This window comes from Bubalus bubalis, chromosome 15 (assembly GCF_019923935.1).
Source record: "Bubalus bubalis isolate 160015118507 breed Murrah chromosome 15, NDDB_SH_1, whole genome shotgun sequence".
Taxonomy (NCBI): Eukaryota; Metazoa; Chordata; class Mammalia; order Artiodactyla; family Bovidae; genus Bubalus; species Bubalus bubalis.
Window position 1 is genome coordinate 73,872,348 of NC_059171.1, and position 26,390 is coordinate 73,898,737.

At 52.1% G+C, this 26,390-nt stretch overlaps 1 protein-coding gene across 2 annotated transcripts in view; it reads left to right on the top strand.

The window, feature by feature from the left end:
• Positions 1-1,329: 1,329 nt before the first annotated feature.
• CCN4 (cellular communication network factor 4) overlaps positions 1,330-26,390 on the top strand; it is a 31,222-nt gene continuing 6,161 nt past the window's right edge. The window contains exons 1-2 of one of the 2 annotated variants that reach the window (XM_044928860.2): positions 1,330-1,659; positions 19,713-19,992. In XM_044928860.2, coding sequence (XP_044784795.2) covers positions 1,588-1,659; positions 19,713-19,992 — 352 coding nt within the window. In that variant the 5' untranslated portion in view covers positions 1,330-1,587. The remainder of the gene's footprint in view (positions 1,660-19,712; positions 19,993-26,390) is intronic. The other variant, XM_025265562.3, reaches the window with a different exon arrangement.

Genomic DNA, 26,390 nt, shown 5'->3' on the forward strand with positions numbered 1-26,390 from the left:
CAACTCCAGCCATCACCTTTGAACTCAAGGGAAAAAACAATGGGTAGAGAAGTTTGTTCCACCTCCTGAGGAATGAAATCCTTTCTAGGAGTACCCCACAAATTTCTCTTTCTGTTTCATTGGCCAGAATTGGATAAAGAGGCCCACCCTTAGGTCAATGAATGGAGAAATCATCAGAGCCACCTCTTACCTTATGACCATAGACATGGTCATAAACTCCCTCCACAGACACAAACCTGCTACCGCTTCCAAGCAGCCACACGTGGTTCAGCATCCCCTTGTTTAAGTTACAGGGAAAGGGAAGACATGGCGTGAGTATTATGAAAATCGCAGGGGAGAGGGCTTCCACTGAGGTGCAGGGATGGAAGTTTGCTGGGGAATGAGACAAGCAGCACGGGGTCCACCGAGGCTAAGTGCAGTGCAGAGGAGGGAGAGGCAAGAGAAAAAAAGAGATCAGGGAGGCGGCTGGCCCAGAGGCCACGCCAGGACTGGGAATTCCATGCTAAGTCAATGGGCAGGCTTAGGGAGGCTGGGACCGGGAGAATGCCATCACCTTAGTTCTATTCGCCAAGGTTCGCTCTGGTGGCTCTGAAAAGGGTGGTCAGTAACCAACCAACAGGAGTCTGTGGCTAAGGTCCACGTGAGGGTAAGGGGGCTGGACGAGGGCAGACCAGGCTCCAAAGGAGACCCCCTTACCGGTGTGGCAAGTGTGCTGCAGAGCATAACGGCCAGGCACCCCGAACCCACCAGGGACTACAAGCACCCAGATGCAGGAGACAGCCCCAGTACCCAAGGGTGTGTGTGTGTTAGTCGCTCAGTCATGTCTGACCCTTTGCGACCCCATGAACTGTAGCCCGCCAGTACCCAAGTCTTCAGGCTAAGAGCAGGGGAGGGAATGCCCACAAATTGAAACCAGGGCTTTAATTTGTAGAGGGGGTAATGATGGTATCACGGGCTCCAGTTCTGAGCTCATTTGTGAATTCCTACCATTTCGAGATCAGTGGACTAAAGCCATCCTCTTTTCTTGCAGCCAGAGAGAGAGAGGAGTGAAAGATGACAAATGCAAACCAGAAGTAGGAGCAGCCGGAGGGAATGGGAGGGAGTTGATTTTCTCCACTGGGAGCGCTTTCAAAGCCCCTGCCAGAGCCAGGCCCTGAAACTGGATCTCCGCCTCCACCTGGTACCCTCCACTGGCTCCCCCTCCCCACCTTTGAGAAATGCCCAGGGAGGATGTCCCCGGCTCCTTCTGTGAGGTTTTACCACCCCCGGTGTGAAATCACAGCCCTGTAACTTTCCCTTTAAGAGCTGTCAGAGCCGGGGAGGCTGGCCAAGCTTGGGTTGGAGGTGGGGACAGAGGGAAGAAAGAAAAAAAAAAAGAAAGAGACAGGAAAAGTTTTTCAGAGGAAAATGCAGGGTTTGTCCTTAACCCTGACGTCAGATCTTGCTTTAATAAAACCCCTCGAGGGCTGCGGGAAGAGGCGTATCTGGCACTTCTGATGGGCCAGGTCAGTCTCGGTCCAACTCCCCCGAGAAGTGGCGGGATCCTCTGGGCTACTCCGTAGATGCCTTGGCCACCGACCTCCAGGCATGAGGTGGTTACTGCCCTGGACGCTGGTGGCAGTGGCGGCAGCAGCAGCAGCGGGCAGCACCTTGGCCACGGTGAGTCCTGCCCCGAGGGGCACCGTCCCCACCCGCTCTGCTGTGCGGGTGGGCGGGATGAGAAGGGCTGCAATGTTGGGGGGCGGGCAGGGAAGTGTCCGCTGAGGAGCCAGGGTGAGCCCCAGGGTGAGGAGTCGGGCTGCTGGGGACAGCTGGTCCTGGCAGGACGGGGATCACAGCCAGTACCTCGGGAATCAAACCAAACAGGACTTCTATGCCCTTTATTTCCCACCTGAAATGCAGTAGAAAGGGGGTACTTGGAGGAAATGGTAGTCAGGGGGCCTGGACTCCAAGCAGAGGTCTGCCCAGACTCACTGTGTGACCTCGAGCTAGTCACTCACACTCTCTGAGCAGCGTAAAGTGAGGAAGATTGTTGTTAGACTTCTAGCCTTTGGGTTTGGAAAATGAGTCTCCAAGTGTTGGAGATACTACAAGAGCGGGTGGAAAGGACCAAGGAAAGTTGGAAGGAAAAGGCCAGCTTTCAACAAAAGCACTCACTTGTGCCACAGGACTCGTGAGGATTCTCCAACCACAACCGCCTTGGGCTTGCACAGCTCTCTACAGTTTATGAAGCATGCACGTTTGGGTCCTATAGAAGATACCCGCTGGTTCAGGGGGACCCAGAGCGTTCTCTGTCTCCCACCTCCATCCTGGGGCACACCGAGGGGAAGGGAGGAAGGTCTGCACCTCCGAGAAGCCAGGGAGCGAGACACGTGGCAGCACGGAGCCAGGCAGCGGGCTCGGGGCGGGGAGCAGGCACAGGGCGGGCAGGAGGTGGGCAGCTGCAAAGAGCTTCTGAATCCAAGAGCCCACGGCCCAGGCCAGGGCCTGCTGCCAGGAGTGAGGCCAAGAGGCTGGTGGAAGGCGGCTGGAGGGAGTTCATTACCCACTCCCACAGACAGCTTTCTTGGGATTTGATGTGCCCCATTTCCAGATGAGGAAACTGAGGCTGGAGGGGGTAAGCTACCTGCCCGTGGGCTCAAAGACACAGGTTCTGATTCAACCAGATCTGAGGCTCAGAGCTGACCACGGGCCAGTTGCTCATAGGCGCTGGGAGATGGGTGTTCCTCCAAGCATGGTAGAGTGCACGATGCAGGCAGGTAGAGCTGATGACTCGCTGTTGAATCCTCCCTGCCTTGTGTGGCTCTCGCCTACTAATTGGTGCTGAACCAAATAAAAAGGATATTAATTCCATTTTATGAATGAAAGAAATAGAGACAAGCGCAAGCCGGGGACTTGCCCAGGGTCTCACCATCAGTAAGTGGAAGCGTTCAAACTTAGATTTTTTTGCCAAATGCCACTCTTTCCTGCAGATCCGAGCAACCAGGAGGTGCCATAGCAGCTTCTATTTCAGAGCTGCTGTGTCTGGGAGGACAGGGGGTGGATGGAGAAGAGGTGAGAGGGGTATGGTAGCGAGGTCTGAGTGAGGAGGAGGAGAGAGAGATGTTGTGGGGAGGGGTGTCCAAGTACATGGGAACACCGAGCACCTCCTCAGAAGGGAGGTACTTTCTCCCCTGGGAAAGAGGGGCTACAGGTCCACAGGCTCAGCTGAGGGGATGTGCAGCACAGGAGCTGGGAATCCAACAGCAGGATTGAGGGAAGGCTTCCGAGAGGAGACGGGGTACCTCTCCTCTCCCCCTGACTGGGACCATCTCTGGGGACCCACGGTAATCCCCTAACACTGCTGTGTGATTCAGGAGCACCCCAGACAGAGCCTTAATGCCCCCAGCGAGGGCTGCGAGACACATACTGTCAACCTGCACTTTGCTTTAGAGCCAGGTTCCAGCCATGTTCATCCTCCCCAAACTCACATATAAGGGCACTGTGAGTCCACTCAGGGTCCTGGGGGTGTTTAAAGGAAAAAAAAATGGTGATAAATGTTTATATGGAAGAAAAAATTCGGTGAGAACTGCCAAGAAAGCTTAGCATCAGAGAGTAAAACATTATCAAAGTTTTGTAATTGAAGGAGGAAGAAGCCAGCGCAGGAAGAGATAAATCCAGGAGCTGGACAGGGCGGAGAGCTCAGAAACACAGCCAAGTATGTTCGGGAATGTAACATATGATAAAGGTGAACCACAGGCAGGCCTTGTTTCTCCATCTCTTTGCTTTTTTTATTCCCCCTTCTACATGTACTGAGGACTTCCCTCGTGCTAAGAGAAAGGGCCTACATTTTTGGGGGTGGGGGCGTTGCTGCGTCAAATGCTATCTATTTATATACATAAGACCTTCCTCAGTTCATCCAAATGATATTTTTAAAAATTTAATTATCTTTAATTTGAGGATAATTGCTTTACATTATTGTGTTGGCTTCTGCTGTACATCAACATGAATCAGCCATCGGTATACACATCTCCCCTCCCTCTTGAACCTCCCTCTCACCTCCCACCCCATCCCACCCCTCTAGGTTGTCATAGAGCCCCAGTTTGAGTTCCCTGAGTCATACAGCAAATCCCCACTGGCTATCTGTTTTGTATGGGAGTGTATATGTTTCCAGTCTACTCTCTTATGAGTCTTTATTAAGCGTCTCCTAAATTCTCATAGCAACACTGTTAAGCAGATATAATCATCCTTCTTTGTAGATTAAAAACTCAAGCTCAGAGAGGTTCAGTAACTTGCCCGAGGTCACACAGCTAGCAATCAGTGGGACTGACATTTGAACCTAGGTCAGCTCTCAGCAGGGCAGCCTCCTGCCTCCCTGGCCCATGTCCTTGTGCAGACGTGAGAAGCACAGGGTCCCCACCCCTACCAAGCCTATTAGGCTGGAGAGGCAGGGAACAGCCTCTCCATGGGAACGAGAGGCGACAGGGGTGATGCCATCCGGGAGAGCGAGGCTGGGTACAGGCCTTCCACTGGCTGGTCCCTTAACCACTTGGACCTCCTCTTCTCTTGTTAATCGGGGCTGACAACCTGAGCCCCCCGCGAGTTCCCCGGGGCCGAGGAGTGAACACAGAGCTGATCGAGGAAAGTGTATCAGTGGCACATGACCAGTACACAAAGAAAGTGAAGTCGCTCAGTCATGTCCGACTCTGCGATCCCATGGAACCTATAGCCTACCAGCTTCCTCCATCCATGGGATTTTCCAGGCAAGAAGACTGGAGTGGGTTGCCATTTCCTTCTCCAGATCTTCCCAACCCAGGGACTGAACACAAATGCTGTGCTAATAAATTCTGGGGCACATGTGAGGTCTCTGATAGTCTGTGTAAGGCTGAGACTCATGTCTCTTCTCCCATAGAAATGTGTGTGGGTGTGCACAGGGGTACAAGTGCGTGTGTGTGTGTGTGTGTGTGTGTGTGTAAGTGACTGTGGCTTGTCTGAAAGTATAGATCCCCATGGCGTGAGGATGCTTGAGCTGGGTGTGAAACACAAACCCACTCTCAGCCTATGGAATCGACTACAGGATAATGTGGCTCCGGATAAGTGGCACATTCCCTTCTAAAAGATTGCAGGAGCATTGGCGAGATGCCTTCTTTATATCCCCTGTCTATAGCGGGGACCTGAGCTAGCATTTCAAACCCCACCCCAGGCCCTACACCCACCAGATCCCTGCCCAGAGCCCCTTCCGGCAATTTGGACGCTCTGCTCCCGGCTCTGAGCCCCTCCTGCTGGCCGCTGGCCCAGGATGCTGGCAAGAGCATGGCCGGGACAGACACTTCCCACCTGGGCACGGCCCTTGGCCAGGGCTCGCCCTCTGGACTGGGCATGAGAACAGGGCTCTGTCGGAGACCAGATCCTGACCTCAGGCTAAGCAGCACCCCCAGGCCGTCTGTGGACTCCCCTCCCCTCCCCAGGTTTCAGGAAAGGCCCCTGCCCCATGCCAGCAAAGCAGCCAAACGCCAGGAGGCTGTCTGTACAAACAGAAACCCTGGAATTCCTCTCAGGAACCTTTGCCATCTCTCTGAACGTGGGGAGGGGCTGCTACACACCCCGTAGGTTACATGATGGGGCGGGGAGGTGAGCCAGCCGTGGCCCAGGGTGGGATCCGGGGAGGAGACGGGAAGGATGCCAACCTCAACCCAGGAAGTAAAGCAGGCTAAGAATGCTCTCAAGAGAACCCTGCAACTGCGGATGTTTGGGGCGGGGCTTCAGCGCGTCGGTCAGTCATTCAACACCTCCCATGTCTCAGAAACATGAATGATGATGAGAGCTTACACTGACCCAGCACTCACTAGGCACCCAATCCCAAGCATCTACATACATCAACTCACTTGAAAACCGCACACCTACAAGGCGGGCTCGTGACAGTCTAGACCAGGCTCATTACATCGTCCAGCCAGTAGCCACTTGCCACATGAGGTCCTTGAGCCCCTGAAATGTGGCTGGCCCCAACTGAGCTGTAAGAGTAAAATCCACAGTGTGAATATAAGACTGCAAAATTCTCATGATGATTTTTTTCTATTGACACTGTGTTGATAATACTGATAATGATATTGATAATAATGATAATACTGTTAATATATCGGGCCAAATGAAGTATATTATTAAAATAAATTTCACCTTTGCTTTTTGGTATGACTGCTGGAAAATATACAATTCCATCTGGAACTCCCGTTATGTTTGACTAGACTGAGTTGGCCTGAAAAGGCACAAGGGTACATAGAAAGGTTATAGTGGGGAGGGGGAAATACTGAGCTCCCCTCCTTCCAAGCTGTGCACCCTCAGACGAGTAACCTAGCCTCTCTGAGCTAGTTTTCTCATCTATAAAAAAGGCATAACATTAGTACTTGCTTCTTGGGTACTAATCCTCTTGGCATGATTAAAGAGTGAAAGAGAGGTAAAGCACACGAAGACCCAGCACAGCCTAGGGGGAGTGGGAACTGACCCTCCTTCCGAACAGCAGGGGAGGGGCATCCCATCTTGAGTGGAAGCACTGGCTGCAGACAAGCGCGCCAATCCGAACGAGTGGTCAGAGGTTTATCAAGACCCCAGGCTCAGTACCAGGTGGGCAAGAAGAGGGGCAGAGCAATTGGCGGACAGTGCTGGGTTCACTGCTGAGCTGATCTTCGGAAGATCGCAAGGGTTCCAAGTCCTGGCCAGCTTCTCAGCACATGTAGAGGGAGTCAAGGAAGACTTCTGGGTTATCAGATAGGAGAAGAAAATACGATGATGATGGTGATGATGCCGATGGTGCTGCTGGTGCTGGTGGTGGTGGTGGTAATGATGACGGTGATGATGCTGATGGTCCTGATGGTGCTGCTGGTGGTGGTCATGATGACGGTGATGCTGATGGTGGTAATGATGATGGTGATGCTGATGGTGATGGTGGTAATGATGACGGTGATGATGCTGATGGTCCTGATGGTGCTGCTGGTGGTGGTCATGATGACGGTGATGCTGATGGTGCTGCTGGTGGTGGTAATGATGACGGTGATGCTGATGGTGATGGTGGTAATAATGACGGTGATGATGCTGATGGTCCTGATGGTGCTGCTGCTGGTGGTAATGATGACGGTGATGATGCCGATGGTGCTGCTGTTGGTGGCGATGATAACACGATGGCGGTGATTAGGATGATGATGGTTTGAGATTTGCGTCTTCCAACCCTGAGTCAGGTTGACAATGCCTGAGATTTCCTTAGCTCGTCCGTTCACTTGTTCCATGGATGCTAACAGGCCTGCTCTGTGCCCAGCCCCACCCTGTTTCTAGAAAAGTGATCAGAGTCTGTCAGCTCAGTCCCCACCATCAAGGATGGCTCATGTGTTGGAGACAGATTTTAGCTCAGAGGAGTGTGTTGAAAATCTAATAGGGAAGCTTAGAGGACTGCGAGAGAAAGAGAGAGAGAAAAAATCAGTTCTGGGGCCCCAGAGCCTGAATCCCTGGGGAGACCTCCCCACCCTCACCAGCGTACATGAATTGACACCTTGATAATTCTTATGCACACATCGTTTCTAAAACCATTGAATTGAGAGACTCTGGTCTCTCCTCCAGCCTTGACTTCCTGATAATCTGCCAGCTCTCCTCCTCCTCCTTCCATCCGGGGGGGGAAGGGTGGGGGAAGAGAGACAGAAGCAGAGAAGGAACAGGGCCTCTCGGATGTGAGTGATGGGCATTCCAGGGGAGGTGATAAAATCTGCTCACCCCGTCCCCCTAATCAGGAGGCAAGTCCAGGCTTGGGGCAGGGACCATGACTCTGCTCAGCCTTGGTGGGGATGAGAGCAGGAGAGAAGGAAAGAGATTCTGGGCCTGAAGAACAGGAAGGGAGGGGCCCTCCCTCCCTCTCCCCATCCCAGAACCTGTGTTGAGTCTCAGGGTGCAGAGAAAGGCCATGTGCCCTGATCTTGCCCAGAGCTGGGTGGGAGAAGGGAGGAGCTGGTCTGAAGGGGGAGGGAGCATCCTGAGAGCGCTGGAATTTGGATCCTGCTCTTGGAGAAGGATGGACTTGTCCAGAGAGTTGGTCATCTAGTCATCTCTGTCACTTTAGACAAGCCACTCGCCCTCGTGGCACTCATTTGCTAATACTGAAAATGAGGAGGTTGGACTTGACCCCAAACTTGCTTCCAGCTGGAGCCACAACCCCGTCCTAGGGCCACACTCATTCATGGGGGGCCAGAAGCAGGGCTCATTGCTGTGATTCTTAGGGGGGACTCCTGCCATTGCCCCTCCATTAGGAGCATTGCTGGCCTGGCACCCCAAAAGTCGAGGTTCTGGGATGTCCCTCTACATGTGTGTTCTCCCTTCAAGGTGTCCCCAGATATTCTCCCTTTGGCCCGCGTCTCCTCTTTCGACCCTCAGAGTGTACCCCCTGGTTTCATAAAACTGGAAAACATACCACCAGCTGAATCTCCCAGGGTCCCACCATCTCAGTGGTACCTGGTCAGGCCTGGTCCTTAGGATCCCCAGATGCTACAGCAAAGACCAATGCCAGCCCCCCCGGCACTGCTGAGTGGGCTGTGCAGGTGCCCAGGACTCCGGAGTCTTAACACTTTTCACCACACTCAATCCTTGAGGTCTTGCAAGCTTGAGAAGCATCCTTGTAAATACCATTGAAGAGCCTGGTCCCACCTGCGTCCCCATCTCCATGAGTAATGCCTCCATCTGCACCCCCCACCGTCAGAAACCTGGGGCCATTTTCCACCCTAACCTCCCCACCCAGTGCCTCCAGCTCCCCACTCCTCCCTGCTGCCAGGAGGAGCTGGACCCTGTTTTGGCTGAGCCCTCCGTCCCAACAGCTCACAGGATTCCCACTGGACCACAAGTGCGAGTCCACACATGAAGCTTGGCGGTAAGAGAATGGATTTTGCTCTTGGAATGAGGTGGAGTCAACCACAGAGTTTGAATTCAGACAGGAGATCACCTCGAGCTTTCTGAGCCTCAGTTTCCTCATCCATGACCCCAGGACATCCACCTCTGAATGGGTCGTGCTGAGTACAGAGCCTGGAGCAGACGGCGCTCCATGAACATCACTGTACTGCCTCCTCTGAGACGAGCCTAACCGTGGTTTCCAGCCTCACCCTCTGGGACAGCCCTCCTTCACCTTCTTTCCAACTTTGAGGGCCATCCTCCCAAACACTCGAGTGTTCCACCTCTGTGTACTTGCCCTTGCTGTCCCTTCTGCCTGAAATGCCTTCCCCACCTTCTCGATTCGTGGAACAATGTCTTTGTAACCGGTACCCCTCTGAGAAGCTTCCTTCAGCCTCCCGCGCCAGCTAGCGCAGCTGGCATCCCACCACGGGCCCTCACAGTCCTTGTTCTCACTCAGGGGGGAAGAAACACACCCTCAGCTGGTGCTCTCAGCCAGCCCTGCCTCTCCTGTGAGCTGCCTTCCTGACACCCTGTCCTCCTGCAAGACAAACCCCGGGCCTTGGCACGTGCTGTGCCTGCCCCCAGCTGTGCTGGCACTTGGGGACCTGGCACTGTCTCTACTCAGCTTGCTGTCACTGTAACACTTGGTATAGGTGCCCGATGCATGGGTGAATTAATAAACAGAACCAGAAGCCAACCTGGGTGGCTGAGTAGGGTGGAGGGGAGAGCAGAGCCGCACCGGCCTTTCTAAGTGGAGGCTTTGTGCTGGGAGCGGGAAGGAGGGACTCTGACAAAGAAGCCTGGAGCTGGTTGCTGAGAGGACTGACCGAGTGAGCTGCAACCACAGGCTTGCTTCCTGAGCCCAGAACGAGGAGTCAGAAGACTCCGCTCTAGTCCAGGCTCGGGGTTTGGTCTCTGAGCCTCGATCTCTTTCTCTGAAAGTGGAGTCAAGAAAGCCGCTCTGCCCGCACCCTCAGCAGGATGCAGTGGGGGCCCAGGGACGGTGGTAGCGCACAGCCAGGGGGCTAAAGGCCAGCTCCCCGCTCCCTGCCAGGCCTCAGCTTCTCTTCCACTCAAGGGACTGAGAGTCCCACTTGCGGAGCCCTAGTGACAGACGCAGACCGCAGGCCGGGTGCTGAGCATGTGTCGGAAAGGAGCTTGGGGGTCGCGATGAGAGAGTGACTATGGGAGTACTTTGGGGTTGCAAATGTGGCCTTATCAGCTTTTCTGAGCTCCTGGACCGCAGAAGCTGATGGGTGGGTGCTGCGTGGATGGTGGGGGGTTGGGGGGCAGCTGTTTATCTGTCTATCTGTCCTTCCTACTGCTGCCTTTGCTGTTCAAATCTGCCTCCCCCAACACAGACACACACACACACACGTGCGCACACACACACACACTCACGCACCACCTGTTTCTGGCCCCATACTCCAAGTAGCCGTGTCCTGACACATGCAAACTTCAGCTCTGAAAGGATCAAAGTGCCAGCACTCGTGGGGCCCTCATGGTGCTCTGAGGACCACAGGCATCAGAGTCACTGGCAGGATCCTGTATCATCCCCGCTTTACTGAGCTGGAAACTGAGGCACAGTTTAATTACCTCCCTGCGATCCAGGCTTCAAGAACACACCTGAGGTCCCCACGCAGGGCCGGGTGTGGGGCGGGGGGGGGGTCACCCCTCCAGGGGGTCCTGTGGGCCAGCCCCTTGCCCATGTCCTGTGCTCCCTGCCTGAGTCAGGGCCCCATCCAGGAGGAGGAAGAGGGAGGGCTTGGGCTCCAGCCGTGGAGGGAGGGGAGACCTTATCTGAGGCCAACTTAGCGAGCCGGCGACATCAGAGCCGGATGGCGCCAGAGAGCTTGCCTCACCCCAGCCTGCCTTGTCGGGGAGCAAGCGGCTCACCTGGAGCCAGTCTCAGCATGGGGGCTGGAACCCAGGGACCCACACTCCAGATCTGGGGACTGGAACCCAGGAACCCCTACTCCAGATCTGGGGACTGGAACCCAGGAACCCCTACTCCAGATCTGGGGACTGGAACCCAGGGACCCCCACTCCAGATCTTGGGACTGGAACCCAGGAACCCCTACTCCAGATCTGGGGGCTGGAACCCAGGGACCCCCACTGCAGATCTGGGGACTGGAACCCAGGGACCCCCGCTGCAGGTCTGGCCGCAGGAGCTGAAGATGGGCACCTCTGTTCTACCGGACAACTGGTGCCTCCTCCCTTATATTAAGCAGAACAGGCCTGAACTTAACGCAGGCAACTTCTCCCACCCGTGTCTGTCCTGGCTGTTGCTCCAGGGCTGGTCCCTTCCCTGGCTGGCCCATGGCTACCATCACAGTCAAGCCTGGGATGACGGCTCTCTGTTCCTCCCAGTGAATCGAATGAGCTGGAAATTGGGCTAGAAAGGGTCCCTTGGAGTTCATAGGAGGAGGACGAGGCCCACAGTCAGAGCTAAGTGTGTTATTTTCTGACTGTGTCTTTAAGCTTGGTGGACATCAGTTTCCCCATCTCTCAAACGGGGACCACCAGCAGCCCTCGCACGGTTGTTCCGGTCATCGCCTGGCATTGGGGATGGATTGACTGACTCAGGAAAAGTCCCCATCTTCCCCCAGCAGGTTCACACACCCCAGGCATGGCCCTCAGGTCATCTTGCTGTGGCCCCTGTCTGCCTTCTCTGTGTCCTTGGACCCTAAGTCCTGGCAACGGTGACCTCTGGTCACTCCTGCACCATGCCATGCTGCAGCTCCTGCTCGCTCCCTGCTCTTGCCATTCCTCTGCTTGGACCCTCTCTCTGCCTTTCTGGTCTATTCTCACTCATCCTTTAAAGATGCAGAGCAAATGGTTCCTCCTCCAGGAAGTCCTCCCTGCTTCCACAGCCCCACCCCTTCCCTCCTCATCCAGCTCTTGCAGCCCCTCCTAGACTCTGCTGAGAAAACCCACAGTGGGGCTCCTGAGTGTGATGCCTTAAGAGACTGATACTGGGCTCAAATCCCAACTCTGCCGCTTGCGTGTGGCCTTGGGCAATTGATCTGACCTTTCTGTGGCTCAGTTTACTCATCTGTAAACTGGGGGAGATGACTATACACACAGCCTATCTCAGGGTTGGCATGAGGATTAGATGACTTAGAGCAGAAACTCATTAGAAGAGGCACAAAAGGCAAAATGCAGACCGTGTATACCATTTTGCTCTTGATTCAAAGAAACCATCTGATTGTTTTTTGAAGCTTTGAGATAGTGAAGTTTGATTGTGGACTAAGTATTCGCTACAGAGAAAATTACGAAATTGTGACCAACTGCATTGGTATGAAAACTGGTATTTTTTTTAAACTCTCCGTATTTTAGAGACACTCTCTGAGGAATTTCGGGTAAAATCATGAGGTCTGAGATTTGCCTTGAAATCCTCAAGAATGAGAAAGTATGTGTGTAGGTAGGAGGAACAGGAAACAAGATTACGGAGGGTTAATAATTATTGAAGCAGAGGTAGGTATATGAGATTCATTCTATTATTCTCCCAAATGTGTAAATGTTTGAACACACCTCTGACAGAATGAACACTTTGATTATATGTAACCCTGATAGAGATGCCCATCACTTGCTATGCACTCTGTCAGGGTTTTAGCTTACTTATAGCTCCGTCACTATATAACAGAAGTTAGTGACCATTTCCTTTTTTATTTATCAGTTAATTGGCTGCGCAGGGTCTTTATTGCTGCGTGCTGGCTTTCTCTAGTTGGAGTGAGCAGGGGCTACTCTCTGCGGCCGTACGTGGGCTCCTCACTGTGTTGGCTTCTCTTGTTGCAGAGCACAGGCCCCAGGGCACGTGGGCTTCAGTAGTTGTGACGCATGGGTTTAGTTGCCCCACAGCATGTGGGATCTTCCCGGACCAGGAATTGAACCGGTGTCCCATGTATTGGCAAGCAGATTCTCAACCACTGGACCACCAGGGAAGTGATCATTCCTTAAAAAGACCAGATAGTAAAAATTCTAAGCTTTGTGGACTATAGGATTTCCATGGAATATTCTTTTTTGTTTTTTACAACTTTTTAAAAGTGTAGAATCCATTCTACTTGGTTACAAAAATGCTGTGGCGGGGCGGGGGGTGGGATGTCCCAGGGGGCTGGTGTCTGGACCTTTGCTTTGTAAGGCAATTGCCTTGTTCGTGCTCCTGGCTGCTCGGGAGGCTGGCCGCTCCCTCAGGTTTTGTACTGAGAACTCCGGAGATGCTTTACATATATTTGATAAATGAAAGAATGCCTGAGGGTTTATCGTTTGGAAAGAACTCTGGCTTCTTGCCGCTTCTATCTTCTCCATATAAAGGTTACTTTCCCAACCAGAAGCTCACAAGACTGCATGTTGATAAAACCAATTAACAGAAAATCTCAACAAACCTTCCATCAGCCACAACGGGCAGCCTGGCCAGCGCTGAGTCAGTGCCTGGGTCTCCAGGTCCCTGGAGATCCTGCTGACGGTGTGGGAGTGAGCATGGAAGACTTAGCACGGCTGGATCCTCTGAACATTCAGGCCAGGTGTCCTGCAGGGGCTGAGCTAAGAGCTGCCCAAGACAGAGGCTCCACTGCAGGGCATCCCCACCCAGGCCCCGGGTACAGATGCCGAGGGATACACTCAGAGGAGGAGGAGCTCAGAAAATGTGTCCACCAACCCACGTGGTAGCTGCCTGTTACATCAAAGATATAAGAGCGTCAGGAAGGGCAGACCACAGCGTGCCCCCAGCTCTGGGCCCAGGCCTGTGTCCACATCCTCCCACTGCCCCCAGACCTCTCTTATCAGTGAAGGAATGAGCAGAAACTGCTTCCAAATAGGGAACCCTTTCCTTAAAGCCCCCAGGGCCCAGCTGGGGCCAGCTCAGGCCATTCCTGTCTCAACCCTGCCCCCTGGTGGAGCATCTGGGTGCGGCTGCCCACACATGAGCAAGCTAAGCTCCGGACTATTCTGTTCATGGAGCACTTGCCCGGGGCGTGCCAGGGGCAGTGCTGGGCACTTGGGCGTTAAGAAACAGCATCCTGTCCCTGAAAACTCCACAAGAGTCTCCCATATCCTCTTTAGGGGACCCCTGGCAACTTGGGCTCAAGTGCATTGCAGCTCTCACCACCCTATGTTGCAATCTTATAAATGTGTCTGTACTGTGACTGCCGTGGGGGTAAGGACCGCCATGCGTCCATCTGAATACCAGCCCAGCCATGCAGGACGTGCTTAGTGCATAGTGTGTGATGGGAGGATGGAGGAATAAATGACTGAATACAAATGTGAATGAATGAGGAAGTAGGGCAGCCTGGTGACAAGTCCCCTGGAGGGACATTCTGGGACACTTTCCCAGCTTCAAAACCCTGAGCAAGTTACTTCAACACCCTGAGCCTCAGTTTCCTCATCTGTGAAATAGGGGAAAGACTATAACTGCTCATTAGGGCTGCTGGAGGATGTTGTTATCGTTACTGCTTTACACACGAGCACACAGACGCTCAGAGAGGGCGAGCCCAGACCCAGGTCACACAGCCTCGGGAAATGGGCTTGCTCACTGCAGATGCCCCGCCCTTACCTCCTGGTCCCAGGGCCCCACTCATCGATGAACTGCACACACCTTCCGAGGACGGTGGGGTTCAGCTCCCTCATCTATTGGGATGATAAAGGTCTCCTGGGTGGCACCCCACCACCACCAGCCTCCTACTCTCTGCTACCATACCCATCACCACCCATTTTTGTAAAAATGAAGTGAAACTGTTGGTAAAAGTCAAAGGATAGATTTACATGTTCTTGGATCTATTTTCAGGGAGTTGGAGAACATCAGAAAATTCTGTCACTGCCCACTTCTAAACATCACCCCCAAATTATACACACGGCGTTTCCTATGGGGTCTTCGATTGAACATTCTTCTAGTTTTTCCCTTCTTAAATTTAATCTGCTTAAGTTTGTCCAGTAACTATGATTGAATGGATTGCTTTGAACCTGCCCACTGAGTGCCCTCCTGTCCAGAGGATGTAGTATCGGGCACGGTCTCGGTCCACCTGGGCTGCTGTAGGAAAACACCACACACACTGGGCAGCTTACAGTCTTGTTGCCCACAGCTCTGGAGGCTCAAAATCCACAGTCAAGGCCGGCATGGTCACATTCTAACCTAACCCTAACCCTTTTCATAGTCTGCATCTACTTGCTGTGTCTTCACATGGTGGAAGGGATGAGGGAGCTCTCTGGGGTCCCTTTCAAAAGGGCACTAATCCATGAGGGGTCCACCCACATGATCCAATCACCCCCAGAGGCTCCACCTTGTGGCTCAAATGGTAAAGAACCCAGCTGCCAATGCAGAAGATGCAGGTTCAGTCCCTGGGTCAGGAAGATCCTCTGGAGGAGGAAATGGCAACCCACTCCAGTATTCTTGCCTGGAGAAACCCATGGACTGAAGAACCTGGCTGCCTACAGTCCATAGGGTTGCAAAGAGTCGGACATGACTGAGCGCACGTATACACACACTAAGACCACCTTTAGAGCGGTTAGAATGCCAACATACGGATCTGTGGGCAACATAACATTCAGTCCCCAGCAGATATTTAGCTTACCATGGGGAGCTAGTCATTTTTTAAATTTTATTTTTGTTGTTGTTGTTGCTTTTCAGTCTTTCTCACAAAGCATGAAAAGCAAAGTAAACCATTCTCAGTTAACTACACGAGGCCCGCTCACGGAGCCCGGTGCCACCCCATGAAACCACAGAACGGCGTGTGTTCTGAGGGCCAGCCTGGGCTGTTTTGTGTCCAGGCTGATCAAGCAGCCAGCAGGGTAGGCATGTAAGTGCAGTTCTAGAAAAGCCACGCATTAGGAAAGGAAAATGACCTAGAACCTCCCCCCACCTTACACTCCCCTGGCCCAGTTCTCTAAGACACGGTTCCCATTCCCACAAGAATCACCAGGGACGCAGGATGAATTATAGATTCCGGGCCCAGCAGAGAAGAGTTGAAGCTGAGGATTCCAAGTGGACTCCAGGCACCTGTATCTTACAAGGTCCATGCGTGTGTGTGTGTGTGTGTGTGTGTGTGTGCACTCACCTTCCCTGGGATGTGGGTGCTAGACAAGGCGGTCGGGATTCAGAGGCTCATGCACCTATCCCAGGAGACCTCAGGCCCTGCCTTTAAAAGCCCTCCCACCCTCCGCTCTCATCAAGGACCTCCTAGGGCTGGGAGCTTTTCCTACCACTAGATGGCGCCAACTGCAAGGGCTTGGCTCAGAGGATCCTGCCCCTTTCCCTCCAGCGTCCCAAGGCCGCCCTCACCTGCTTCACTCCTCCAAAGAGGGGTTTCCACTGGGGCTTCCCTTGAGAAGCTCTGTGCCTTGGGGCGCCCAGCCGGAACTGAAAAGCAGGCTTCCTTCTGGGGAGCTGTAACTTGGTATGGAAACAGCAGGATGGGTGGTGACCCTGTGGAACCCATCCCAGCTCAGCTCAAAGGGTGCAGACCCCCAGGCCCTGCGATGGGCCCTGTGGGTGAGGGAGGTGTGCACAAGCATGGCAGTGCAAGCGCAAAAGTCTTGCTCTTGAGTGTTTGCACACACAGTGCTTCTGTGTACACAATGCCCCCACCCTCCCGACAATTCCCCAAGGGGGCATTATTGTGACCATTTCACAGACAAGGATGTTGAGGCTCAGGAAGGTCAGGAACTACAGGAAGGTCAAAACTACACAGAGGGAACCCTCTTCTGACTGTTTTGGATCCCATGCTGTCTTCTTGACACTCAAACTTGGAAAAGAAAAGGCTCCAAGATGGTAGGTCCTGAAAAGTCAAGGAACTGGTACCAAAGTCCTTTGGAGTCAACAATCCCCCATCCCACCAGGTGACACTCCCATCGCCCTGCTATGGGTCATGCACCATGTTTCAGGCCCACAGATAGAAGTAAGGCGCAGACACTGCCCTTTACAAGCTCACATTCCTGTGAAGGAAGCACTACTTCTAAAGCAACCTGGAAAAGGCATGCAAGCCTTCTGGAGGAGAGGGGTTTTTTTTGTTTGCTGTGCCAAGAATAGGTCTCTAGGGTCTAGGAGCTGTCAGAGATGGCCCGGAGGTGGGGGAGGGGGTCTCATAAATCTCCGGGCCTCCAGTGTTACAATCTGACTAGGACAAGTCTCTCTCCATGAAGCCAGAAAGAGGAGAGTGTGAGTGCGTGCCTGTGTGTGGGTTCATTGATTTACGGGTGTGATGTTTTGCTCTGCCATGTGTTTTTTGAGGAAAATCAAACAAGTGTAAGCAAACCAAATGAATTCCAGATGAAAACGGACCAGCACTGCCAACCCCAAAGCAATCTGTCCCCCGCCAGCACTTGAATCCAAGTACAGAGGTGATAAAAACCTCAAATCAAGGTTTGCGTTTTTGACTTTCAAAGGCCCTTTTTCAAATCAACATTTACTGCACTTGTCTTGTGCCAAACTTAGAACCCAGAGCCCAACTAATCCAGCCGTTCAATCTGCACCACCTCTTCTGGCCTCTGGTTCTTACAGCCAAGGGCGCAGGGATGCAGACCACTCACCTCAGCAGAGAGCTTCCTGCGCTGGTGGTTGGAGGGCTCCTGGGGCTGCCCTGGTGCCCCCACTCTCCATGCAACCTCACGTTGTAATAAATCACCTTTATTGTCTGTCTCTCTCATAAGCCATGGTCCCGTACACACAGGAGATGCTTAAGTTCATCTTCAAATGCTTAATACAGAAGCAAGACGGTGAACTAGCTCAGCAAATGTTCATTGAGTGACTGAAAGAGTGGGCAGAGGCCAAGGGTGCAGAGATGAGGGCTGGGAGAGTCACTGGTATCTAGGCCATGATGTGGCCATGTCATCTTGGACACCCTCTGCCTCTTTGGGTCTCGGTTTCCTCTCCAGCAGAAGGAAATGGCAACCCACTCCAGTGCTCTTGCCTGGAAAATCCCAAGGATGGAGAATCCTGGCAGGCTACAGTCCATGGGTTCGCAAAGAGTCAGACACGACTGAGCGACTTCACTTTCTTTTTCTTTCTTTTCCTCTCCAGGAAGAGGGAAAAGAATCTGTCTAAATAGCTCAGCATCTGTTTTGTTCAAAGAATGAAATGCAGATCTTTAAACCCACAGAGCAGGGTTCCTCTGGTTCAGGATGGAGGGGATGGTCTGTGGGGTCCCCCACCTCTGCTAACCCCAGAATTCAGGAGTCACTGCTGAGAAGCCCCAGACAGGAGCGTCTCCAGCAGGGACCACTGGCCTGGGGGTGGGGAAATTGCTGGGAGGTGCTTACAGTCCTCACTCTCCATCCTCAGGCAATTCTCCTCCTCTCTGGGCCGAGGTTTCCTCCAGGGTAAAGAGTGAGGGGCCAGGATGGAGGGGCTGGGCAGGTGACTGGATCTCTGAGATACAGGCAGTTTGAAGCTGGTAATACTGGCCCCAGAGCCGCCTCCCTTTCCATCAGCCTCATCTGCAGCACAGAAATGCTCTTTGGGGCTTATTTCCCTTTCCCCATGCGCTTGTTGTCTTGTCCATCATATCTGCCAGGATAGAGATGAATATATTGCCTGTGGATGGGAATGGGGCTCTGGGAAGGAGCACGGGTGGAGAGAAGTGGAGTGGGTGTCCACCACACAGCACAAAATCAGAGCCCTCTCTACAGGGCTGGCACTGGACACAGGATCAGTCCTCTCCCCATGGGGGCACAGCAAGCCAGCAGCAGGAGCCACGAGGCTGGACACCCGCTGCCACTGCCACCCCCTGCAGCCCCTTCCCGGTGCTCAGAGGGGAAAGGAATTAATAATAATGATAATAATAGGATGGCAGGTCGGCTGGCCGAATCCTGGCTGTACATATGCATGTTGTCTATATGTGGAAGCTGTAAAGAAGATACAAATGAACTTATTAAAAAAATAGAAATAGACCCACAGGCATAGAAAACAAATTCACAGTTACCAAAGGGAAAGAGGGAGGGATAAATTAGGAGTTTGGGATTAACACACACAGACTATGTATAAAGGGCTTTCCTGCAGGTTCAGCAGTGAAGACTCTGCCTGCCAATGGAGGAGACACAGGTTCGATCTTGGGTCAGGAAGATCCCCTGGAGAAGGAAAAAGACAACCCACTCCAGTATTCTTGCCTGGAAAATCCTGTGGACAGAGGAGCCTGGCAGGCTACAGTCCAAGTGGTGGCAAAGAGTCAGACACGACTTAGCCTCTGATCAACCAACCAACCAACCTACTAATATGAATCACTGTGTGTAACTGACTGTGTACACAGTATACACATATGTAAAATGAATACAGTTAATATATGTAACTGAATATACGTTAAACTAATCCAACAGTGTAAATCAACTATACTTCAATTTAAAAAAAAACATATGAGTCAGCTCTTAAGGACCCTTAGCACAGAGAGGGTGGATCCTTAGGACAGAAAGAAAAGGGCGATGGGGTGGAGAGAGAGTCGGGTTTTGGGGCTGCACCCACAGCGTGACTCATCAAAAGGCATTTTCTCAAAGCCGCAGCTCTCTCATCTGCAAAGGAGGCCAACTCACTGACCTCCCAGGTTTCGGGATGATCAGAGGGGAAGGAGACACTCATGGGCTCAGAGAGCTGACATGGAGCCTGACCCAGCACGCCCAAGCAGGGGAATTTGGGCAGCTGGCTTCACGTCTGCTAATGCCAGCTCCTCCATGCTAGTGAGGAGACAGGAGGTGTCTGGCCACCCAAAGCACGGCAGAGAAATGGAATGTGACATAAACCTTTGGAACCCCGTGAAGATGGGGAGGCGACCGCCGGCCTTTGGCCTGGGACCCCTCTTCCGGGCAGCCTCCTTTACGTCTTCTCTCCCCCGCAGGCCCTCCCTCCAGCTCCCACAGCCATGGGCCCCACCCCAGCCCCGCTGGAGGACACCTCCTCACGCCCCCAGTTCTGCAAGTGGCCGTGCGAGTGCCCAGCGGCCCCGCCGCGCTGCCCGCTGGGCGTCAGCCTCATCACGGATGGCTGCGAGTGCTGCAAGATGTGTGCCCAGCAGCTGGGGGACAACTGCACAGAGGCTGCGGTCTGCGATCCCCACCGCGGCCTCTACTGCGACTACAGCGGGGACCACCCGAGGTACGCAGTAGGCGTATGTGCACGTAAGTGAGACCCCGCCCACCATCGGCCAGCCCCAGCCCCCAGCTCTGGCCCGCAGCACCCCCCGCCATCCATAGCCCTTCCTCTGGCCAGGCTTGGTTCTGCAGGAGGTACCCAAACCCACTCCGCCCAACCCCAGTCCATGATGACTGGCCAGAGGCTGAGTAGGGAGGGATGCAGCATTCCTCTTGCATCTGGACCTTGTCTTCTCTGGCCTCCATCCGTGGATGAGTCCAGGGAAGAAGGATCCACCAGGAGATACCTAAGCCTGGTTCTGTTCTCCTCGTGGTAGAACACTTTGCAGGCCACCCGTGACCTCCCAGAGGCACCAGGACCCTGCAGAGCTCCAGATATTTTAGTAACATTGTCAGTGAACATAATCTGGTATTAAAACATACAGTAACCTTGAAAGAACAAAAAGCAGCAGCCTGAAATCATCTCTTCCTACCACCCACCCACATTTCTCTAGTTCACTACAGTCTTTAACTTTTCGGCCCTTTCTTCTGGTAATTGCAACTATTCAATGCATCTCTTCTGTTATATCTTGATCAGCTTAAAATACCAACTGTGCACAATCTATAATTGTGCATGATCCTATATGATAGCTGATGACTTAGCTCCTTAATACTGCCTGACACGGCGCCCCCCAGCTTCCAATATCATTGTCATATTTTTTATTATAAACCACTATTTGACCACTATGTACAATATTAGGACAATGTAAATGGTTTTTGCTGAAGCATGAGGTAGTAAACTTGATTGAATTTCCTTCATTATGAAGTTTTTTGTTTTTCCTGGAGTTTCTACTTGCTTTGGTTCTTTCTTTACTCTTGGTCTTTATAATAGCCCCATGCTGGGGGAGAGGCTATTGCTTTTTGTTATTTGTTTGCTCTTCAAAGGGTTATATCATTTCCTTTGTTGTTCCCAGAGACCCCCTTTCTGAGGCTTTCTGGTCTGGGCTGGCCTTGAATCAAATGATCTTGAATCATATGAGCATTTATTCAATATACATGATCAGTATGATGAAAAGAGGTAAACTGGCATCAGGAAGTGATGTGAAAGTTGCTCAATCATGTCCAACTCTTTGAGACCCCAGGGACTATACAGTCCACAGAATTTTCCAGGCCAGAGTACTGGAGTGGGTAGCCATTCCCTTCTCCAGGGGATCTTCCCAACGCAGGGATTGGACCCGGGTCTCCTGCATTCAGGCAGATTCTTTACCATCTGAGCCACCAGGGAAGCCCAAATAGGCATCATGGCAGCAGCTTAACTTCTGAAAAGTTACACAAAGCCTCATAAACTCAAGAACTCCTTCCCTTAAGTCTGAATCAAGCTTTCCGCATGCCTATAACTCTGCATGTTCACACACAGCAGGCTCTCTTATCTTCAGCTAACTCATATTTCCTGAAGTGTCATTGATGAGGGTTATACATATAATTTCAAGTCAAGATACTTATGGATTTATGGTTAATCTATGAGCACTTTCTGCTCTTTTGACATTAATTCCTGCTTCAACCTTCATATCAAGTCATCTTGCGTTCCAAGTAACCATCACTGATTCCCCCATCTTTCCATGTTTCCCCCTTTTATGGAGACTTGTTATTAGCCCCACAAACTAGTGTGTTCAAAGAGAGCTTGCAGATTCCATCTGTATAGAATCATCTGACATGTTGGTTAAAAATGTTTTTCTGAGCCCCACCCCACTCACTCCAGTTCTTTGGCAGTGGGGGTGGGAATTGACAACTTTCAACGAGCTCCCTGGGTGACGCTCACAACTCGGCTCTGAGACTGACGGCCAAAGTATACAGTCGCTCACATACTCTCTCCCCGCACCCAGGTGAGGAGACCAGGCTGAACCCTCTTGCACCAGAGTCCCCTCCACTTCTACAAGACTGTTTCCTTTCTTTCCTCATTTACAGCTGTCCTTCAAGGCAACTCATTGTGACTATCAGATCAGATCAGTCACTCAGTTGTGTCCGACTCTCTGCGACCCCATGAATTGCAGCATGCCAGGCCTCCCTGTCCATCACCAACTCCCGGAGTTCACTGAGACTCACATCCATCAAGTCAGTGATGCCATCCAGCCATCTCATCTTCTGTCGTCCCCTTCTCCTCCTGCCCCCAATCCCTCCCAGCATCAGAGTCTTTTCCAATGAGTCAACTCTTTGCATGAGGTGGCCAAAGTGCTGGAGTTTCAGCTTTAGCATCATTCCTTCCAAAGAAATCCCAGGGCTGATCTCCTTCAGAATGGACTGGTTGGATCTCCTTGCAGTCCAAGGGACTCTCAGGAGTCTTCTCCAACACCACAGTTCAAAAGCATCAATTCTTCGGTGCTCAGCCTTCTTCACAGTCCAACTCTCACATCCATACGTGACCACTGGAAAAACCATAGCCTTGACCAGACAGACCTTTGGCAAAGTAATGTCTCTGCTTTTGAATATGCTCTCTAGGTTGGTCATAACTTTCCAAGGAGTGACTATATGAGTCTTTAAAGTTGCACTGACACCTCACATGGCAGGAACCACAATTTTACAGACATTCTCTCCTGGACCCATAGACTCTGCAGGCCCACAAGGGCCTCTCCAGCCTGTCTCTACCACCCAGGACCTGGAAAATCACCTAGCTCTACTCCACTCCCCTACCTCTTTATATGTCACCTCTTTACTCAACATAGCCTCTCGGTTCCCCCTCATCATGAGTCTCCGTGTAGCTTTTTTCCTTGCATTTGGAAAGAAGACGGTGGATTTCAGGATACTGTAATAAATATGACACGGGCCAAGGGTTCTCCAGTCACAGAGGTCTACAGACATTGGAATAAATAAGGTTCAACAAGGGGAACAGACTTTTTCAGAGGTGTCAAATGTCCACATCCATTGTGAAATTCCAAAAACAGAGCTATCATAGGAAAACTTTTTAAACTTATTCACACAGTGAATAATTTTTTCCAGGCAGATTTTTAGCCAATCACCCACCTGTACACCATACACACACAGACACACACACACACACAATTCCCCCATGTTCTATGGACTATCTTTTCAGAAATACTGCCACAGTGTCTAAATTCATGGAACCCTAATGCAGTAAAGAAGAGAGTCCAGGGTCTGAGAGCTATAGAGAAGGAGATATTTGGGGTCCAGAGGGGAAAAAGAAAGAAGAGGTTATTTACATAGAAAAATCTGTTAGCAGATGGCCAACAACCAATGGACATTCCCCAGGACAGGCTAAATCTGTCCTTAGCGATGTGCTTGTAATCAGGCCAGGACAAGGCAGTAAAAAATAAGTTGCAACAGTGCCGTAAACGACTCAAAGAGGGGATGGTGGGGACTACGGCAGACTAATGAACGTAAACTTTAGCCACTGAGGTCAGGCAGAAAAGGGAGCCTGATCTGGTCTAGCCTACATACCTTTCAAGAGAATCCAGAAAACAAAATCCAGGTTCATGTATGATTTGTAATTCTGGCAATGCATTCAAAACATTTTTTAAAAAACACTCCTTGAGCCAAGCTAAATACATCTGTGGGCAGAGAGTGACCTCCGAATTAAACTGTTTGGCTATTTTGGTTGTGCAAACATGAGTCTGCATTCAATGCAACTGGGTCAGGATTGAGGGCAGTGTGGTTTGCTGGAAGGATCATGAAATTTACAGGCAGACAGACTTGGGGTTTTGAATCCTGGCTCTGCCACTTGCTGGCTACGTGACCATGGGCACGTCACGTAAGGAGCTTGATCAAACCAACTCTGTATGATGGCTGAGGCTAAACAAAGAATTTCACAAGAGCATAAAATGTGATCAGTTGCTCTTGAATATTGCTTCAAATTTCCTTTGTAAACGTCCCCTTAGCTTTGTCTAGGGTTATCCTCAGAGTTTGAGGGGCAGGGCTAGTTTCAAGCTCTGACTCCCCCCTCTGATGAGTAAAGGAACAGAAAACCCACACATGGTGTTTGAAGCTTGACAACCTAAGTTCAAACCTCAGCAACATAATCAACCAACACAATGGGTTTAGGGAAACTGCTTAACCTTTTTAAATGTCAGTTTCCTCATCAAGGAAAATGCAATGAATAATGCCCACCTTTTTGGGTGGTTTGGATGTCAAGTACCTGATACATGGGAGAAGCCCGATACAGAGTAGGGCTAACCCCACCTGATTTCCATCCCTCTACCCATTGATTCATTCACTCATAATGAACACAGGTTAGTGATGGTACATCAGTGGGGTTACAACAAGGCATGGCCCCCTGTCCTTGCTCCCAGGAAGCTGACCAGGGGTGGAGCGAGAACAGTAAAGGTCTGGATGGCACAGCAAGGTGACCTAAATTCCCAGAAGTCCCTCAATAAGAGGAAAGACGACCAGGTCATGCCTGAATGGACCCGAAAGTCTGAATGGTGAAGGAGGCTCGGCCAGCTTCCGCATCTGATCAGAAGCTGGTCCTTCAATCAGCTATAAAGAAATCGAATAAGGAAGGGGTGCCAGAGTCTGCGGGTGGGGCCAGCACAGCCACCCACTGTCCATCTTTGCCCCCACCTCCCAAACCTCCCAGGAGACTGTGAACAACTTCCGGAGGCAAATGGTCCCAATCTTGGCTGCAAACTGGATTCACCTGCGGAGCTACCAAGGTCAAAAAATAAAAAAGTAAAAATACCAAAGCCCAGGTCCACCCCCAGATACTGGGGTGTGGTGTGGGCATCATGATTTTAAAGAGCCCCCCTGGGTAGTGCCATTGTGCCACTGGCGATGAGAACCACTGTGCTAAGGCTCCCAGCACCCAGCAGTGCCCTTGCCACCCAAACTTCCCACACCCAGGGCCAGAGACTGGCTTCAGCACTCCATCTCCCATCCACCAACACATACGAGCGCACTCTGTCCCTGGAGTGAGAGGGCGAGGCCAGGCTGACTCAGAACAAAAGATGAGTAATTCACTAGGTGATTCACTCACTGTTTTGCTTTCCTATTTCCCCTCCTTTACTGGTATCCGATGGAAGGAAATGGACAGTGGAGTCAGAGCTTGGGGGGGGTGCAGCCTCATCAAACACCAACTGGGGGGCCTTGAGCAGATGAATCACTGTTCCCCTCACCCACCCAGCTCCCCCTCTGCCAAAGAAAGAAAACAAAGCTCTTCTAGGACAGTCACCTTGAGACTGCGTGAGATTACTTATCAGATGGTGCCTGGCTCCAGATGGGACGGGCAGTGTTAGCGCCCTTCCTGCCCCTCCCTCCTCCCCCAGATCAATCACCTCCCAGGAAAGCCAGCAGTCACCCCAGCATCCCCACAGGCTGCGATCCTGTCCCCTCCGCTCCGCTGAGCCGAGCGCTGTCTCTTTAGGTGTGTGACGCAACCTCACTGAGACGCAGGTGTGCAGCAGATGAAAATGCAGGTGATGACATGGTCCCTTTTCCTTCTGGGATGAAGTCAGCAATGCAAGGAAGCCTAACACAAAGCGAGTAGGGTGACCAAGAACCTTCCCTCCTGTGAGATACAGGGATGCTGATGGTGGTGATGGTTCAGCTTCAGGTGAATCCAGGAGATACACTGGAACTACTGGCAGACCAGCCCTCCTGGGGTGAGCACCCTGGCTGCCCTGGGATCTCTGTCTGCACTTCTAGACACTGTCCTCAGAATGGGACTGACATGGAAGGCCGGGATGCTGGTTGGAGCCCAGTATCCCTACATCTTTCTTGGAGCTCCAAGCTTGCAGAACTGGCTCCACTCTGAAGTCAACCAGGCATCTCGAGTCTAGGGAAGAGCTTGAGGCCACCCACCCCAACCTTGCTCTTCTGAGGACAGAGCATCCCTCTCCTTCCAGGGCTTGGCACATAGAACTAGGAGTCCTTCCTGATTCTCCTCTCATCCTCACATCCCACCTGTCAGCGAGTCCCTCCAAATAGATCCAGAAGCAGGCCCTTCTCCTCCTGGCTACCCATCTCTGGTCCAAGCACCACCGCCTCCTATCTGGACTCCCCAGCATGACCTTCTGACTCTTCCCAAACCCCATCGGTCTGTCCTCAACTCAGCACCATCAAGGTTTTCGTGAAGCATAATTCATATCACCGATTCATCATTACTCACTGAACACATACTGTGTATCAACCGGAGTTCCAGGCTCTAAGAGCTTTGCATTTTCCTCTGAGCCTCCGGGGAAGCCCTCTCTCTCCTGCCTGCAGCCCTTCTCCCTCCCTCCCCTACCCTTTCCCACCCCAGGCCTTCCCGCTGCCTACAGTCCCTTCCCTGCCTAGAAGGCTTCTCTCCCAACACCTGGGCAGCTCAGCTCCCTGCCTCCTTCCCATCTTTGCTGAAACATCATCATCTCTCTGAGGCCCTGGCTACCTGCCTTGTTTCAATCTGCAACCTTGCCTCTCCCTCTCCCAACTCCCTGCTTTCATGTCCCCATTAACGCTCT